This window comes from Carassius auratus, chromosome 35, assembly GCF_003368295.1.
Source record: "Carassius auratus strain Wakin chromosome 35, ASM336829v1, whole genome shotgun sequence".
Classification (NCBI taxonomy): domain Eukaryota; kingdom Metazoa; phylum Chordata; class Actinopteri; order Cypriniformes; family Cyprinidae; genus Carassius; species Carassius auratus.
Window position 1 is genome coordinate 16,454,765 of NC_039277.1, and position 20,319 is coordinate 16,475,083.

The 20,319-nt window shown below is 39.3% G+C and overlaps 3 protein-coding genes across 3 annotated transcripts; all 3 read right to left on the reverse strand.

Annotated features, from left to right (window-relative positions):
• Window positions 1–2,687: 2,687 nt before the first annotated feature.
• On the reverse strand, window positions 2,688–5,900 carry LOC113053935 (putative gustatory receptor clone PTE01). The gene is made up of 2 exons (XM_026219094.1): window positions 5,897–5,900; window positions 2,688–3,673 (listed from the first exon to the last, which is right to left on the reverse strand). Exons 1-2 carry the CDS (start codon window positions 5,898–5,900, stop codon window positions 2,688–2,690), a joined length of 990 nt encoding a protein of 329 aa, XP_026074879.1.
• Window positions 5,901–13,655: 7,755 nt separating this feature from the next.
• On the reverse strand, window positions 13,656–14,665 carry LOC113054653 (olfactory receptor 1). Its single transcript, XM_026220343.1, has one exon. The coding sequence runs from the start codon at window positions 14,663–14,665 to the stop codon at window positions 13,688–13,690; it is 978 nt and encodes a 325-aa protein (XP_026076128.1). The 3' UTR covers window positions 13,656–13,687.
• A 1,991-nt stretch (window positions 14,666–16,656) lies between these two features.
• Window positions 16,657–17,904, reverse strand: LOC113054652 (olfactory receptor 1-like). Its single transcript, XM_026220342.1, has one exon. The coding sequence runs from the start codon at window positions 17,902–17,904 to the stop codon at window positions 16,927–16,929; it is 978 nt and encodes a 325-aa protein (XP_026076127.1). The 3' UTR covers window positions 16,657–16,926.
• Window positions 17,905–20,319: the final 2,415 nt, after the last annotated feature.

The window sequence follows — 20,319 nt, forward strand, 5'->3', positions numbered from 1 at the left end:
TTCATTAAATGCTAATTGCCACACATAATCTGTTGATTTCAGTGCAGGACAACAAGTATTGATGTGCCTGATTAATGTTTATTATATATTTCCGTGCATTTTAAATGCCCCAAAATGGTCTTGGAGATCTAGTGACCTACTTTAACAAGTTCCTGTACCCCAGAAATGCTCAATTTTAGCCTGTTCAGTGGTGTTTGAGCACAGTCGGGACTTTGCAGGTAGATCTCAATAGTTGGTTTGATTCACTCGTGGAAAGTCTATAATTTGCGTAATGAGTAATGGTAACACTTGCGACTGTGTTTTGACAGTCAATCAGTGTTGCTTCTGCCCTCTTTAGATCGATCTAAGCTGTTCTCTTTCAGGAAGGGTAATGAGATTTAGCCCTTTATTTTCTTTGTAGTGGTGTAAATTAATGCTTGCTTTTGGAACCAGAAGATAACTATGAAATGAAGTTTGGCTCGGTTTCTATTTCCCCTTCCTTATTAGATTTAAAATTTGTTTGCACAACACAGAAACATGAGCTGTTTCATTTCTAAATCTGTGTAATATTTCTTTCCCCTCCTCCCTTTTAATATTTTTCCAAATGGGAATTGTATTCAAAGGTTACATATGTGTAGAGTATATTTAATATGAATCTTATAGAGAACATAACTATAGATTGTTGATATATATATTGGTGTTTAGTGTATGATAGTCTCAAAACAGTTAGGACATTAGCATTTGGAGCAGTGAGGCGCTGACAGTTTAATATACTTTAACAGCAGCAAATCCATCTCTAATGGCTGAAGAAATTACTGTTCTTTTTTTCTTTTTTTTTTTTTTTTTAAATGTTCATAATTTTTTTTCTTCCTTTTTCTTTTCATGTGGTCTTTGCTTTTTAACACCGCACTAGGTCTGAAAAATATTGGTCCTTATCAGGGTTCAAATACATACTGTACAGAGCTGAAGTTTTTAAAAAGATAATTGTAAATAAACTAATGCTTCGCATTCTCTAAACTACAAGTGGAAATACATCTACAAACTGAATAAAGAATCCAGAATATTGAAGTGAAATACTTGTAGCATCCTGTGTTCACCTTCAGATTGTTTATAGTAAGTTTGAGTCTTGTAATCCAATATAAAAAAGATTTTTTTTAGCATTGTTCTATATTTATATTCTTTATACAACACTTTATAAAACACACTTAAGTAATGTCTATTATTTATATTTCATATATTTCACAGTATAAATGTATAAACTGTTTTACAGAAATTCAGCTAAGATGAACATAAGAGACTTGTTTAAAAAGTGATTTAACAGTGAATTTATTACTAAAAGTTGTTTTTCAAAAGCTATTTTACTAGTAGTCACCAATGTTGGATTCTTTTCAACAAGGCCTTTCCAAAAACTTGTCATGAGTGTTAAATATATCTTATTGTGATCTCTTTGCGCCACCTTGTGGCTAAAATCATATTTACACACAACTTCTAGTCACTAAAAAAGTTTTATGGTTTTACATGTATTTATTCGTTTTTATTATTGCTGATATTGTTCATTTTAATTTTGAGCATACAATTATATATGATAGGAAATATAATGAAGATTTGTCGAAAACAAGTTTTGGTCACATTCGAAACACTTTTAAAGGATTTTATTTTAATTTAACCCCACGAAGAATACAAAACGCACGATTTATAATCATATAAAACGTATGTAATGATGTTTTTAAATGTCTAACGAATAACCATGGGAACCACAAGAAAGGCTAGGGGATTAATAACGGCCTTCCACACAAAACAACTTCCTGCACGTGCTTCTCAAACCACGCGGTGAGGGTGAGAATCATTTTTTTTTTCTTGTGCATCAGTTAATATTAATATTACATTATTTAAATTGAATTTTTTTTAATTAACCAGTTTGATAAGATTTTGATAATTTGAATTGCTTTCAGCGAAAAAAAACACAATATGTATTTTTAATTTATTAGAAACACACATGAAAACCGGTAAAAACGAACCTAAACCAAATTAACAATATCAATCATAACAGTTTGAACAACACACACACACACACACACACACAATTCATAATAATAATAATATAAAAATCCTGGTGTTCTAGTGCATACTGGAAAATTTACACTCGCTGCCCATGTCACCAAAATAATAACAATATTGATTAATTCCTTTCATTTGAAAACTTTCCTTTATATCAATCAATGGTGGACATGAGGGGATTTATGATTTATTTCTAATTCAAATGTATAATATGCTGCAAATTATACATTTTGCTGGAGGTGTGACAAATTATCTTTTAAAATCAGAAATATTTCATGTAGTCATTTCATTACTGAGGTAAAAAGAAAACCTTTATGCAAAATAAGTATTTAAAATCTAGTTTTACTGTACAAGTAGTATAACTTTTCATAACTTACATATATATTTTTTATTCTTCTGAGCATTTTTTTTTTGTTGGTTACCATCGAAGGCTTATCACCCACTGTAATTTAGTTTATATGTTGCCTATTGATCCATTTAGTGAGTAATAAATGGCCTTCCATATTTTTTATAATACATATTATTATAATGCAAATTAGAAAAATGACTATTATATTAACAAATATTGTAAATGCACAACAACAGCACATAACTGCATAACAATAACATGCCAGTTTAATGTGATAAGAACATCTAAAAGTCAGATCACCTCATTTAGAAATAGTTAACGACTTACTGATGATCCTGTTTCTGTGGACACAAAATTTGATAAAGAACTGTCTGATTTCTTTGATCCTGATGAAGTAGATGAAGGGGTTCACTACAGGTGGAAGCAGACTGTAGAACATGACCAGGGCGATCTTCTGACTGCTGTTCATCTGAGCGTTTGGGATGTTAGAAGTGGTGTAAACCACAAAACGGGGCACATAATAGATGACAATGATAGTCAGCTGTGTTGCACAGGTAGAAAAGGCTTTCATTCGGCCCTGTGTGTTTGCAATTCGAAGTACAGACACCACGATACTTAAATAAGAAAAGATGATGAAAGACAATGGCACGAGAAGCACAAACATTGCCACAGCATATGAAATGAGATTTGTGAGGGTGGCATCAGCACAGGCCAGTTGGTTCATAGATAGAGAATCACAAAAACAATGAGTGATCATGTTTGGCCCACAGAATGGGAGCTTCACTGTCTGCAATAAGCTAATGGTTGGAGCAATCATTGCAGTAACCCAGGAAAACCCTATTAGAAGCCTCATAATGCGGTTCGTCATTAAAGCAAGGTATCTTAGTGGGAAACAGATCGCCAAGTACCGATCAATTGCCATGATCATCATAATAAGAGAGTTCAGGGTACCAAAATAGTGAATCAGCTGCCTTTGAAACAGACAAATGTAGAAGCCAATATAACCATCATTAAACCAATAGCGAGATATAACTTTTGGCAGAGCAACTGTGCAAAAACCAATATCAGACAAAGACAAGCTCAGCATGATAATATACATGGGCTTTTGGAGGCTGCGCTCAATCACAAACAGGAACACAATGAGGGAGTTTCCAGTGATCACAGCGATGTAGATGCAGAGCAAGAACGCTGCCATCAGGCTGTAGTATTTGGGCTGGAGTCCAGGGAAACCCACGATGAAAAACTCTGTTACAACAGAAGCTGTGGTTTCATTTGCCTGTAAACATACTAAAGCATACAGAGAACATCTGTTTACAAAAGTACAAATGGATCTGTATGTTACACTAACATTAAATACTACTCACACTGGTAAAAACGGCTTTGACAGATTTGAATTGCCCAAAGATATTGAAATACATACTTGAATTGAAAATTAAATTATACTTAAAAAAGCTGTATATAAATCATATCAATAATAAAATAAATATATTAAAACTATACATTTCATGAAATATTAACATGAAGAAATTATACAACAATCACCCAATGAAATAAAGTGTGTTTTTTAATGAAATTTTGACTTGTATTTCGGCGAATACCTTAATTATTCCTCTGTTAAGTTATATGACATCTGCTTAGAATATTTTTCCGGCTCACTGTGTCACGGCTCTCAGTGATCAGTGCTGATGTCAATGTTTGATTATTTTATAGCTGTGGAGTCACTGGTAATGCCTGTATGGCTCGACACGTCATAAGGGGTCATGTTTTGAATCATTTGCTGTTGTAAAACTGGGCTGACCTTTGGGGTTTGGGAAATGTGTTTCGCCAGAGGATCTATAGAATGAAGTTTGGCTTGGTTCCTCTTCAGTGTTAGGTATAAAATGTATTTGCAGAACACAGAAACATATGAGCTAGGCTATTTAATTTTTTAATCTATGTTTTTTTTCCCCTCCAGCATAATTCTAAATCAAATCATCTTGTGTAATTTTAGATCTTATATATATATATATATATATATATATATATATGTAAAAGTCACTGCATGTCAGAAGCTTTTCTATGAATCATCAATGGTTGGTCTTCTCTTTTTGTTTAATGCATGAATGTGCCGTATTGTGATCTTTTTGCGCCATCTCGTGGGTAAAAAGACACATCGTAAATGCTGTCAAATCTCTTTTTATATATATATATATATATATATATATATATATATATATATATATATATATATATATATATATATATATAATATATATATATATATATATATTCTATTCAATAGACTGCTGTTATTATTATGTATTGTATTTGTTGAAATATGTCTGAAAAAAAAAGATAAACGTTCACAAAAATGTATAGAACATTTTGAGCCGCCAAGCGTCCCGTAGTGAGAAACTGTTTTGGCGGAAACCATGGAAACCTGACGAACAAGGCCTTCAGACAACGCAGCTGCCGCCAAATGTTTCTATGGGAAGCCAAACACGCCTTAAGTATGGTGGCTGAGAGAGCTCAGTGCGCTGCAACTTAAGAAATTACATGCAAATTGAAAAAACACTAGCAAATGGAGAAAACATCTTCATCAGATTCCTCACAACACATGCAAATTAAAGCGCTGCAAATAGCACTCACTGACCACAATGGAAATGTTTCAAGGGCACCCAAAAAAGTATCAGACCCGGCTGGGATTTGATTATTATGCAGTGGCTACTGGTCAGTGGAGTTGTTGGTGAACTGAAAGGTGAGTTGTTGTTTTTTCTTACACTGATTGCATAATTATTTTGTCTTTTGGATATTATTAGCCTAAATAAGCTAATTAATTACACAATTACCGTATTTTCTGGACTATAAGTCACACTTTTTTTTCATAGTTTGACTGGTCCTGCGACTTATAGTCAGGTGCGACTTATTTATCAAAATTAATTTGACATGAACCGAGAGAAATGAACTAACAGAAAACATTACAGTCTACAGCCGCCAGAGGGCACTCTATGCTGCTCAGTGCTCTTGAAGCAAAGATAGCTTCTATACTCTTTGCTTGTAGTCTACACTGAAAACATAGAGCGCCCTCTCGCGGCTGTAGACGGTAATGTTTTCTTTTGGTTCTTGGTTCTAAATAAATGTGACTTATAGTCCGGTGCGACTTATATATGTTTTTTCCTCGTCATGGCGTATTTTACTTAATTAAAAGGGTTAACTTAATTTAATATCCTCCACTAAATATAACTTAAGGTTAATGAAAATAAATTTGCAATGCTTCATTGTTTCTTAATTTTGAATGTGTTGTGAGGATTTGCAGCGCGTTTCTTAATTTGCGTGTGTTGTGAAGATTTGCAGAAGTTTCTTAATTTGCATATGTTGTGAGGATTTGCAACACTTGTGTTGTCAAACTAATGATGTTTTTTTTTTTTTTTTTTGCATGTGTTTTCTTAAGTTGCAGCACGTTGAGCTCTCTCAGCCACCATAAAAGTAGGATGAAACAGTGCGGTATTAAAGTGTTTGCGCAGCACTTACCCATCATTGGCACAGCTCAATGAACCGAGCTCGACAGTGCAGAAAGGACGTGTTAACACATAGATTGTATCAAAACATTGATGTAGTGTCCGTGACGTCACCAGTAGACTCTTGAAGAGCATTTTGAAGCTCAAAGTGTGCAGAGCGGGGTGTCACCATCTTGGCAGTGTGTCACAGCGCGACTCTCCTGGACAATCGAAAATGAGCAAAAAGGAGCTGTTTGCTGAAGCCATGCCCACCTAGCTCGACGGCAGTGTCAGCAACGGCAATCCACCTGTCACTCAAGTGGCCACGGCCTTAATTATGCAGAACTTTAAGGCTTAAAGGGTTAGTTCACAGAAAAATTAAAATTATGTCATTAATAACTCACCATCATGTTGTTCCAAACACTTAAGACCTCCGTTCATCTTTGGGACACAGTTTAAGATATTTTAGATTTAGTCTGAGAGCTCTCAGTCCCTCCATTGAAACTGTGTGTACGGTATACTGTCCATATCCTGAAAGGTAGGAAAAACATCATCAAAGTAATCCATGTGACATCAGAGGGTCAGTTAGAATATTTTGAAGCATCGAAAATACATTTTGGTCCAAAAATAGCAAAAAAATATGACTTTATTCATCATTGTCTTCTCTTCAGTGTCTGTTGTGAGAGAGTTCAAAACACAACAGTGTAGTGATATCCGGTTCGCGAACGAATCATTCGATGTAACCAGATCTTCTTGAACCAGTTCACCAAATCGAACTGAATCGTTTTAAACGGTTCACGTCTCCAAAAAGCATTAATCCGCAAATGACTTAAGCTGTTAACTTTTTTGTTTTGCTGACACTCCCTCTGAGTTCATTTACTCAAACAGTACACTGACTGAACTGCTGTGAAGAGAGAACTGAAGATGAACACAGAGCCTAGCCAGATAATGAACAAAACATTGACTCGTGATCAGTGGTGATGCCAATGTTCTGCTTGTAGTTTCATTAAATGTATAGCTGTAGGATCAGTGTTAAATCCTGTATTGCCGCGTTTCCACCGAAATTACCCTGAACATTTGTACCAGGAACCTTTTTCCCCCCAGACCTGTTGCTTTCTGCGTGTCCACCGTGGTGTAAAGTACCGGGAAGATTAGGCAAATAGACTGGTGACGTAGGTTTTTGGACGTGCACCCTCAGTAGTTCAGATTTTGCTTATTCGACTCGGGAGTGTGATGTCCTCGACGACGCGAATCCGGTAATACTGCAAACAGCAGCGTACTTCATAACTTGTCAGCTCGTCTTGATTACTGCAATTTTCCTCTCTGTATATTTACAATAAAACTAAATAGAATATCAAAAACCACTGCCTCCTTTTGTTTTCATTTTAACATAAGAACAGCTGCAGAAATGTACTTAGTTTAGGGATATGTGTGTATATATATATATATATATATATATATATATATATATATATATATATATATATATATACAGCCATTACAATGAAACGAAATATTATATAAATTATATAAATATTATTTTTTATTTTCATTTTAACATATAGATAAATTGAATACAGAATTTAAATAATATTTTATGTTTAATAGGGCTGGGACAACGCGTCGAGGTCATCGATGACGTTGACGCAAAAAATACGTCGACGCAAAAATATGCACATCGATTCGTCGTTTTTATTTCTCTAAAAAACCTATGCAAAACGTTTACCTTATGTGCGCTGAATATACGGATGACCGGATCAATATTCTGTCCAACGTTATATAACCAATCCAGGGGTTTTTCTCTATTGATCTTTTTTTTTGGCGGCTGTCAAAGCCTTATTTGATCGGTGAGTGATGTAGAATAGAATGACTGCTGCGCCTGACAGGGCGCGTATGAGAGAGAGCCCTGGCTGTCTTCACTCACAGTCTTCAAACAACACGAGCGCTTCTTGCTCTCTCTCTCCCTTGTGCATTTTAATCAAAATCATTAAACACGATCGAAAAAGGCGAAACACCAAAGTTTCACGCGCGCTCGCGCACTCACAGTCTTCAAACTACACGAGCGCTGTCTTGCGCTCTCTCTCTCTCTCTCTCGTGCATATTAACCAAAATCATTAGACACTATAGTAAAAGGGCGGAACACCAAGGTTTCACGTGGAGCATTCAGAGATTTTTTTTTCTCCATGACAGGTTGCTGGCTCCCACTGTTAATTTTTTTTTTTTTTTGGAAAAGCACTCTCTGTATTAGCTTAAAGCCCTCAAGTTTACATTGGTTACTGTATTCTTTCAGTTGCTCTAAACAATTATTTTGGGTGACCTTTTTTATTGAATGCTAGACATCAAGTAATTATTCTGTTATTTTCATCTGAAAGAATAACTTTTTTTCAGTAAGCTAGGCCCTATGTGTTCAGTAAGCTTGTTTCAGTAAGCTATGTGTTTTCAAGGCTTCAAGGTTTTATTGAATGCTATCTCTATACAAGTGCAAAGTAATGCATTCTTAGTCAGTCTTTTATTTTGTAATTTTAAGAGCAATAAACATATATTGCAATGTTAAGGAATTCATGTTTTTTTCATTCAGATATGTAAATCAACATGTATAAATTGTTAGTAGTCAATTAATGGGGAGATCAGCACCAGCCACCAGAAAGAGGATCAGCTCACTTCACCAGGCACCCTACACTTATAAATAAATCCACCCTCCGGGGCATTTAATTCACGCACCCCTTGTCGAGTGATTCTTCACCCCGTGACAAGTGGTGGAGAATGCGGGCAGAACAGTGAAGAATCACCGACAAGATCACCGCCCCAACTCCTAATTTTTTCCCTCTTTCCCTGTTTGTGTCACCAGCACCACGGAAGGCAGCGTGCGTTTCCCCGCGATGTAGGACGTCTTACAATGCCTTGCTGAAGTAAGCATCCACCAGCAGCAAATAGCGGTACACCTCGCCACTCGCCTGGGCAGGACGGAGGAGGAACACGCCTGCCGTCCGGGCTGCCGCAGCCCAGCGCGTTCCGCTACCTGAGCCTCGGGCGCAAGCCACCCGCCTGTTACCAAAAATGACAGCCGATGACGATGTGGAGGCCTTCCTTCAAGTCTTCGAGAACACTGCCCACCGTGAGAGATGGCCCGAGGAGGAATGGGCACGTGCGCTGGCACCCCTCCTCACCGGTGAAGCACAGAGGGCTTTACTTCTTGCTCCCCTTGACGACGGCCGACAACTATGCCGAAGTCAAGCGAGAAATCCTGGCGAGGCTCGGCCTCTCCCCTGTGTGCGCTTCCCAGTAGTTTCACGAATGGGAATACAAAGCCCTGGGTGCCAGCCCGGGCTCAGGCAGCCGAACTCAGTCGCATCGCCCAGCATTGGTTGCTGGAGGAAGACCCCACCCCAACACAGGTAGCGGAACGAGTGGCTCCCACCGACAAGCCGTCGGGATGAGGAACCCAAGTAACGTCCGGGAGCTGGTGGAGGTGATCGAGCTGGCGGATGCTGTCCATCCCAGCGGGGCAGGGGACCGGCTGCCGCCATTCCCCCGGATGGTGGTCCAGGAACAATGCCCGCTCGAAGGCACCGCGCGACCGGCCAGCAGGCCGACGGTTCCCCCACCGCGAGATGAGCCCATGCCTAGCGCACACCCACCATCGCCTCCGCGAGCCTGGCTGGCAGGCTGCATCGTCCACCAGCGAGTACCAGCGGGAAACCCGAAGCAGAGGTGAAGGTGGATGGAAGACGATTCCGGGCCATGCTGGACTCAGGCAGTGTGGTCACCCTCATCCAGTCACAGTTGTGCACCCCTCGAAGCGGCCAGAAAAAATTCCTGCCGATTACCTGTGTGCACGGAGACACTCGCCAAGTACCGGCCCTGCTCGTCTCCGACAGTGGGAGAGAAGGTGAGGCCCCCTCCCAATCTACTAATCTTTTCTATGATTTGTACCAACAGGCCGTTAGAGGGGGCTCTTTCGCCAAGGAACAGCGGGATGACGACCGACTCAAGCACTGTTGGAGTTAGGTGCGAGTCGTGGATGGAGAGACGTCCTCCCCCGGCCCCACCCTCTCCCACATTTTGTCATAGAGAATGGCCTGCTGTATTGTGTCACCGAGACCATCCTGGAACTGGCCCATTCCCACCCCATGGCAGGACACTTCACAGCAGCCAACACCACCCAACGCATCCGCGACCGCTTCCACCGGCCGGGCCTGGAGGCTGAAGTAAAGTGGTTCTGCCAAGCCTGCCCGACCTGTTAAGCCACGTCGCCCAGGACTCCTCCCCCTTAGCCCGCTGATCCCGCTGCCTATCATCGAGGTGCCCTTCGAGCAGATTGGAATGGATATAGTGGGGCCATTGCCGAAGTCTGCCCGAGGGCATGAGCACATCCTGGTCATCGTCGACTATGCCACCCGGTACTCAGAAGCAGTCCCCCTGCGGAAGGCCACCGCAAAGTCCATCGCCCAGGATCTGTTTCTGCTGGCCAGCTGAGTCGGCCTCCCCTCGGAGATCTTGACTGACCAGGGAACCCCTTCATGTCCCGGCTAATGGCGGACCTCTGCAGGCTGCTGCGGGTGAAGCAGTTGAGGAGCACCATCTTTCACCCCCAGACCTATGGGCTCGTAGAGAGATTTAACCAAACCCTCAAGCAAATGCTTAGCAGCGTAGCGGCTGAGGACAAGAAGAGGGAACTGATCGACCGAGTGACCGAGTCCGGGAATACCTCACCATGACCCACCAAGCGCAGCAACGTCACTACGATCGGGCAGCCCAACCATGGGAGTTCCAACCGGGAGACCACGTCATGGTCCTGGTCCCCAGCTCCGCATGCAAATTCCTGGGCTCCTGGAAAGGACCCTACTCGGTGGTGGAGAGGATTGGGCCGGTCACATACCGCCTGAGACAGCCGGGATGACAGCAGGTGGAGCAACTCTATCACATCAACCTCCTGAAGAAATGGGTGGGGACCCGGAACCAAGTAGCTGCCCTGAGCCTCACCGAGCCCGTGGTTGTGGATGTCAACCCCCACCCCCACCTCTCGGCTGCCCAGAAGACGGAGCTGCATCACCTGGTCAGTCAGTTCCAGGATGTGTTCTCCACCCAGCCCGGGCAGACCAACGTGCTTCAGCACCACATCAGGACGCCCCCAGGAGTTGTCATCAGGCAATGGCCCTACCGGGTCCCGGAAGCTCATCGGCAGGCTATTGAGGAAGAGGTCCAACAAATGCTGAAGTTGGGGGTAATAGAACCATCCTGGAGTCCGTGGTCCAGCCCCATTGTGATGGTCCCAAAGCCGGATGGCACCCTCCGCTTTTGTAATGACTTCCGCCACCTGAACGAAGTCTCTGAGTTTGACGGGTACCCCATGCCTCGGGTCGACAAGCTGCTGGACCAGTGTAGGAAGGGCCCGGTACATCAGTACCCTGGACCTCACCAAGGGCTATTGGCAGGTACCGCTTTCCGAGACCGCCAAGTCGAAGACTGCCTTCTCCACCCCCAGTGGCCATTGGCAGTACCTGACCCTTCCCTTCTGCCTACATGGGGCCCCCACGACTTTCCAGCGAATGATGGACATCATCCTGTGGCCCCACCAGGCGTACGCGGTGGCCTACCTGGATGATGTCGTGATCCATTCCAAGGCATGGGTAGAACATCTGGATTGTCTGCTGAGCTCTCAGAGCTCAACGCCAACCCCTCGAAAATGCCACCTAGCCCTCTCTGAGGCCAAGTACCTGGGCTTCCAAGTCGGCCGAGGTCTCATCCGGCCACAGGACAAGAAAGTCGAAGCCATCCACGCCGCCCCAAGACCCTGGACAAAGACCCAGGTATGAGCCTTCTTGGGGTTGGCAGGTTATTACCGATGTTTTATCCTCAACTTCTCCTCTTTAGCCGCCCCCCTGACAGACCTGACCAGGAAGGGGCAGCCGGAGAAAGTATGTTGGACTCCATCGGCGGAAGAGGCCTTCGCCCAGGTCAAAGCGCCTCTCACGTCCTCACCTGTACTCCGCGCCCCGGACTTTAGCTGCCCCTTCCTGCTGCAGGAAGATCATTTACATCAGCAGGAAGCTGTCCCCAGCTGAGAGGAAGTATGTCGCCGTGGAGAGGGAAGCCCTGGCCATCAGGTGGGCAGTCCTGGAGCTCTGGTACTACCTCCTAGGCTGCAAGTTCACCCTGGTAACCGACACCAACGCCCGCGCCAAGGACACCAACACCAGGGTGACTCGCTGGTTCCTAGCGCTCCAGGACTTCCACTTTGAAGTTCCCCATCGAGCCCGGGCCGCCAACGCGAACACCGATGGCCTCTGCCGAATCTGGAAAGCTTATGCAGGTCTGTCAGGGGTCATTCCCCAGCCTCCCCTAACTTCACCCCTACTGTCTACATATGTTCACAGGACCCGAACGACGCTTGGGTGGGGGGTGGGGGTGTGACGAGCGTTCCCGGAGGAATCAGCGTCGCCCTGGCAACCAACAGAAAACACCTGAACGTCCTCATCACCGGCTGATCGGTCACAGCTGCTCCCCGTCAGCCTGCACCCTCTTAAGCAGCACACGCGGCACTCAGAAGACGTTCTTGAACCGAATGCAACGCTGGTCTAATCCCTCTCTCATTTCTTCGCAGAAAGCAGCGAGTGACCGACAGCCCACCCACTTTGGAGCACGTCAGGACACCCACTTTCACCTTGATTGGCACCAGAAAGCGGATCAGCTCACTTCACCAGGTACCCTACACTTATAAATAAATCCACCCTCCAGGGCATTTAATTCACGCACCCCTTGTCGAGTGATTCTTCACCCTGTGACAATATATATATATATATTCCTCATGTCCCGCATGTCTTCCCTGTTAAAAAGTTACAGGGCAATCAAGAGAGTCATAGGTTTATTAATTTAGTTTAATTGTCATTCATTTTAAGTCTCAGACAAGTATCCACAGACAGCAGCTGTTTTCATTGTAATGCAATATATTATGGCACTTCTGCACCCAAAAACATTTAGGCCTAAATTTAATTATGTATTTGAATGGCACATGAAATTTCTATCCATATGGATTACACAGTCTTAATTTAAATTAATAAAATTATTAAAATGCATATGACTATACACAGAAACCAGGTTTATACATTTATCATGAATAAATCCAGTTTGTTCCTGTCATTTAATCTATGTTTCACAGCTACAGTAGCCATATTTTAACCATGTTCATAGATTTTAATAGTATAAATTCAATTGTTTTCAAAGTTAATGAATTTCTGATGATTTTAAAGGGATTTGTGCAATAAATGCATTTTCAAAATAGTTTTGTTTAAATAAAATAGATTCAAATAATTCATAATACATTATGCCAAGATTTATTATTATTATTATTTTTTTTTGAGGGTCTTACCTGATTCTCACCCGTTTCATTTATGTATGACTGAAAAATATACATCACGTTAATTCTATTAGATTTTGTTAAAAACCTGTAATTCAAATGGGTGGACATACTTCAGATACATACATTTTTAATTTAGGCCTATATATATATATATATATATATATATATATATATATATATATATATATATATAATATATATATATATTTTTTACATGCTGTACAAACAAAAGGATCTAATATTATAGATGCTGTTGTTCATAACAAAACAGATGTTTTGGTAATCTTTTCTTGGAAAAAAGACTATAGAATAAAGGACTTTGATTGGAACCACCAGATTTCACTGGAATACTTCACAATACAACATTAAAAAACAGTTATAAATCACAAGAATTTATTCAGTTGCTTCACGTACAGTAAATCATTGTAAGGTTGATCCTATTAAAACTCCACAGAAAAATTTTGTTTATAGAGTGATCACATTAATTCTGGACATCTCTCTAAAGGTCTTTTGCCTGCTCACCCACTGGCTCACAATTATCCTGATCTCCTGAGTACGTAAACAATAGATGAAGGGGTTTATCAGTGGTGGAATGAGGCTGTAAAGCAATATAAGAAGTATCCTGAAATCTCTGCTGATTTGGATTTGCAGGAAACTGGCTATATACACGGCGCAGCGAGGCACATAAAACAGAGCGATAATGCACAACTGTGTGCTGCAGGTGGCGAAACTTTTCCAGCGACTCTGAGAGCTCGACAGCCTCATTACAGACCCTATGATGTGACAGTAAGAGTAAATGATGAAGGCCAGAGGGAGAAGGAGCACAAGCAGGGCTACGCACAAGGCCACCAATATCTGCTTGCTGTTTTCAGCACAGGCCAGGCTGATAATAGAGATGTGGTCGCAGTAGCATTGAACAATCAGTTTAGGGCCACAGTAAGGAAGCTGTTGAGAGTGCAGGGTGGTTATTGTGGGAGCGATGAAGGCAGTCACCCACACTGTTGCATTTAGGATGTACGTGATGCGGTTAGTCATAACAGTCTGGTATCTCAGAGAATAACAAATAGCCACATAGCGATCAAGAGCCATGATCATCATTATCAGAGAGTTTAATGTCCCAAAATAGTGAATTAGCTCCATTTGGAAGAAGCAAGCATGGAAAGGGGTTGCTCCAGCATTAAACCAGTACCTGGCTATGATTTTAGGTAAGGCAACATTGGAAAAACACATGTCAGACATTGCCAGGTTTGCAAGGATGATGTACATAGGCTTACTGAGTCTTTCCGAAGTGATAAACAGGACCAGGAAAACAGTGTTACCGGCCACTGTGGTCATGTAGACGACAAAAAAAATGGCAGAGACCAGGCCGTAATAGTCTGGATGCAGTCCAGGGAATCCCACAATGATAAACTCAGTGATAGTTGTCCAGTTCTTCGGTAACATTTTGCCAGATCTGCAGAGAGGACACAAGTGATTGAAATGGTCTAATTTTAAAATTTATATAATCTGAAAAGATGTTACAAATACATGAATATTACAACATCATAATATTACACTTAAAATGTCAAATTTAATATTAAATGATATTTTAAAATTCATTGTAAAAATGTGGTATTACAAAAAACAGATAACTCTGTATTTTCTAAAGACATGGAGAGCTTTAAAGACTCTTTCAAGAAAGTAAAACGCCATAAAATGAACTGTACAGTATGTCAATAAATTCATTATTATTAAACAGCAAGACATTCAACATTAAGACAGGGAATTTGCACCTGTTATGTTGACTGTGCTCTAAATTAAGAAATACATTATTACTTATCACTTATATAGCATTTGCTGTTATGTACAGTGTGGTTGGGACTTTCTTTTTTTTTTTTTTGAGATGATGACAAGGTCAGGGCGGCTTTAGGGACTGGATGTCAATCATAGCTCATGAAGTCACCTTAATCATACAGGTGGAAAAAACAGGCCTCATATCAGGCCTCATCTGCTGCCATAAGCATAATAATGACATGCCTAATGGTAAAAATGGCAAGATATTACTATTACAGAAATAAAAAGAGAAGAATTTTCAGTTCTTGTCTCAGACATTAGGACTGTATATAGGCTGGCCAGAATTTAATTTAATTTGTATTTTAGATTATTTTAATCACCGTAGCTTTGCAGTGCAGTTAAACAGTGCTGAGAGTGCTGAATTATCAATAGACACCAAACCAACTAAAATGTCATTGCTTTATCACAAGTTTTATAAAGCTGCTTATGAAATAAGAACTATATGGTTAATTATTAAATGTTAGTAAATCTTTTCTCTTACAGTTGGTGTCATTGCAAGTTTTTTTCTGCCTGTCATCGGATCTCATGGGTTTTTGTTGTTTATAAGTGTCAGTATATACATTAATTGGACTCTTATCTACTGGATTCCTCAGTGTAAATAATCTCAGTTCTTTTTTTCCCATCAGTCCACAATCTTCAGGGTCTGTCTAGTGTCTCTTGAAAGCAAATTAAGGGCATGTTGCAAATTTAATAAAAAACAAACGAACATAATTATTTGTTTTTCCATAAAATTTATAATAATAATAATAATAATAATAATAAAAAAATATTTTATTTGTTAAAAAATTATTTATTTATTTATTTATTTTTAAAGTAATTTCATCAGCATATGCAAAGGTCACCATCAGGGGGTGCAAAAAGCGAGGGAAAATCAGATTAATTAAAATTTTTAATACAAATATTAAAAAATATTATAATATTATAAATATATATATACATATATCCCTCATGTCTTCCCTGTTAAAAAGTTACAGGGCAATCAAGAGAGTCATAGGTTTATTAATTTAGTTTAATTGTCATTCATTTTAAGTCTCAGACAAGTATCCACAGACAGCAGCAGTTTTCATTGTAATGCAATATATTATGGCACTTCTGCACTCAAAAACATTTAGGCCTAAATTTAATTATGTATTTGAATGACATGTGAAATTTCTATCCATATGGATTACACAGTCTTAATTTAAACTAAAAAAAATTATTAAAATGCATGTGACTTTATACACAGAAACCAGGTTTATACATTTATCATGAATAAATCCAGTTTGTTCCTGTCATTTAATCTATGTTTCACAGCTACAGTAGCCATATTTTAACCATGTTCATACATTTTAATAGTATAAATTCAATTGTTTTCCCAATTAATGAATTTCTGATGATTTTAAAGGATTTGTGCAATAAATGCATTTTGAAAATAGTTTTCTTTAAATAAAATAGTTCAAATAATTAATAATACACTATGCCATGTGTTTTTTTGTTTTGTTTTTTTTGTGAATCTTACCTGATTCTCACCCGTTTCATTTATGTATGACTGAAAAATATGCATCACGTCAAGTCTATTAGATTGTTAAAAACCTGTAATTCAAATGGGTGGACATATTTATATGTACTGATCTGTTTTACATGCTGTACTTACAAAAGGAGCTAATATTATGGATGCTGTTGTTCATAACAAAACAGATGTTTTGGTCATCTTTTCTTGGAAAAAAGACTGTAGAATAAAGGACTTTGATTGGAACCACCAGATTTCACTGGAATACTTCACAATACAACATTAAAAAACAGTTACAAATCACAAGAATTTATTCAGTTGCTTCACGTACAGTAAATCATTGTAAGGTTGATCCTATTAAAACTCCACAGAAAAATTTTGTTTATAGAGTGATCACATTAATTCTGGACATCTCTCTAAAGGTCTTTTGCCTGCTCACCCACTGGCTCACAATTATCCTGATCTCCTGAGTACGTAAACAATAGATGAAGGGGTTTATCAGTGGTGGAATGAGGCTGTAAAGCAATATAAGAAGTATCCTGAAATCTCTGCTGATTTGGATTTGCAGGAAACTGGCTATATACACGGCGCAGCGAGGCACATAAAACAGAGCGATAATGCACAACTGTGTGCTGCAGGTAGCGAAACTTTTCCAGCGACTCTGAGAGCTCGACAGCCTCATTACAGACCCTATGATGTGACAGTAAGAGTAAATGATGAAGGCCAGAGGGAGAAGGAGCACAAGCAGGGCCACGCACAAGGCCACCAATATCTGCTTGCTGTTTTCAGCACAGGCCAGGCTGATAATAGAGATGTGGTCGCAGTAGCATTGAACAATCAGTTTAGGGCCACAGTAAGGAAGCTGTTGAGAGTGCAGGGTGGCTATTGTGGGAGCGATGAAGGCAGTTACCCACACTGTTGCATTTAGGATGTACGTGATGCGGTTAGTCATAACAGTCTGGTATCTCAGAGAATAACAAATAGCCACATAGCGATCGAGAGCCATGATCATCATTATCAGAGAGTTTAATGTCCCAAAATAGTGAATTAGCTCCATTTGGAAGAAGCAAGCATGGAAAGGGGTTGCTCCAGCATTAAACCAGTACCTGGCTATGATTTTAGGTAAGGCAACAGTGGAAAAACACATGTCAGACATTGCCAGGTTTGCAAGGATGATGTACATAGGCTTCCTGAGTCTTTCCGACGTGATAAACAGGACCAGGAAAACAGTGTTACCGGCCACTGTGGTCATGTAGACGACAAAAAAAATGGCAGAGACCAGGCCGTAATAGTCTGGATGGAGTCCAGGGAATCCCACAATGATAAACTCAGTGATAGTTGTCCAGTTCTTCGGTAACATTTTGCCAGATCTGCAGAGAGGACACAAGTGATTGAAATGGTCTAATATTAATATTTATATAATCTGAAAAGATGTTACAAATGCATTAATATTACAATATCATAATATTAATATTCATAATATTACATTTAATATTAAATGACATTTTAAAATTCATCACAAAATGTGGTATTATAAAAAACAGATAACTCCGTATTTTCTAAAGACATGGAGAGCTTTAAAGACTCTTCAAAGAAAGTAAAACGGCATAAAATAAAAAGAAATGTACAGTACGTCAATAAATTCATTATTATTTAACGGCAAGACATTCAACATTAAGACAGGGAATTTGCACCTGTTATGTTGACTGTGCTCTAAATTAAGAAAAATACATTATTACTTATCACTTATATAGCATTTGCTGTTATGTACAGTGTGGTTGGGACTTTCTTTTTTTTTTGAGATGATGACAAGGTCAGGGCGGCTTTAGGGACTGGATGTCAATCATAGCTCATGAAGTCACCTTAATCATACAGGTGGAAAAAGCAGGCCTCATATCAGGCCTCATCTGCTGCCATAAGCATAATAATGACATGCCTAATGGTAAAAATGACAAGATATTACTATTACAGAAATAAAAAGAGAAGAATTTTCAATTCTTGTCTCAGACATTAGGACTGTATATAGGCTGGCCAGAATTTTTTTATCTTTATTTTAGATTGTTTTAATCACCGTAGCTTTGCAGTGCAGTTAAGAGAGTGCTGAATTATCAATTGACAGTAAACCAACTAAAATGTCATTGCTTTATCACAAGTTTTATAAAGCTGCTTATGAAATAAGAAGTATATGGTTTATTATCAAATGTCAGTAAATCTTTTCTCTTACAGTTGGTGTCATTGCAAGTTTTTTTCTGCCTGTCATCGGATCTCATGGGTTTTTGTTGTTTATAAGTGTCAGTATATACATTAATTGGACTCTTATCTACTGGATTCCTTAGTGTAAATAATCTCAGTTCTTTTTTTCCCATCAGTCCACAATCTTCAGGGTCTGTCTAGTGTCTCTTGACAGCAAATTAAGGGCATGTTGCAAATATGTTGACTCTTCTGACAAGCAACAGTGTCAGAGTTTACGGCACGTTACATGGAAACCCTAGACATCACATCTGATGTCTCCCTCAGTGAGCAACCCTTCTCTCAAAAACATACAAACATCAAACTGTATCAAATAAGAAAATAATTGATAGAGATACCTGTGAACTATTTTATAGTTCACTATAATCTGCTGTCTCCACTAACATTTATGCACATCAAGCATTTAATAGTATTATATTTTGTAAACAGTAAAACTAAAGTGGGCCTTAATATATTAGCTCATGGTTATGGGATAAATTAGCCTTACATTTAAGAAACTATATAGACAAATCATTGGTAATTATAAGATTTCAAGCTGTTGAAATCATATTCTTTCAGATGAGTGAATTTTTCACATTCACTGAGATATCTCCACTTCAGCAACACTTACATATGCCAGACTTCACAGTTTTATACATGCAGGTTATATTCTGAAGGTTTTTAGAGAGGGATTTTTTCATATATCATTCACCTAATTCATATAATTTTATTCCAAAAATATATCTTGAAAACATTTTCTGATTCATGGAGTGATGAAAAAATATACAAAATGTCAACAAAAAGTGAAATGTAGGAACCTGGCTTTATCTTGCGCAGATTTCTGGAAATGAATGTATAATGACTGCATATTTAATAAGACAATTCCCAATTTGCATATTAAAAAAAAACATTAAAAAAAACTAAATTAACAATTATATTAATGTACTATGATCAATCTACTAGGATGGTTTACAATATTTACCCTATTTACCAGTGCATGTTCTGTTAAGCTAAACTCATATACGTAGTTTATTATTGAATCATAATCCCCCTTCAGCCTCAGATGCTTAGTGGTGCCAAGCCTCTAATACATGATATAATTGAATAATATATTACTGGTTCTGTTGGGAAAACAGAAAAAATATTTATGTCCTGTTTATTAACACTCCTATATTAATCAATCAATCACCTTTATTTATATAGTGCTTTAAACAAAATACATTGCGTCAAAGCTCTGAACAACATTCATTTGGAAAACAGTGTCTCAATAATGCAAAATGATAATTAAGGCAGTTCATCATTGAATTCAGTTATGTCATCTCTGTTCAGTTAAATAGTGTCTGTGCATTTATTTGCAATCAAGTCAATGATATCGCTGTAGATGAAGTGACCCCAACTAAGCAAGCCAGAGGCGACAGCGGCAAGGAACCGAAACTCCATCGGTGACAGAATGGAGAAAATTCAATTCAATTCAATTCAAGTTTATTGGTATAGCGCTTTTTACAAAACAAATCGTTACAAAGCAACTTTACAGAAAATTATGTTT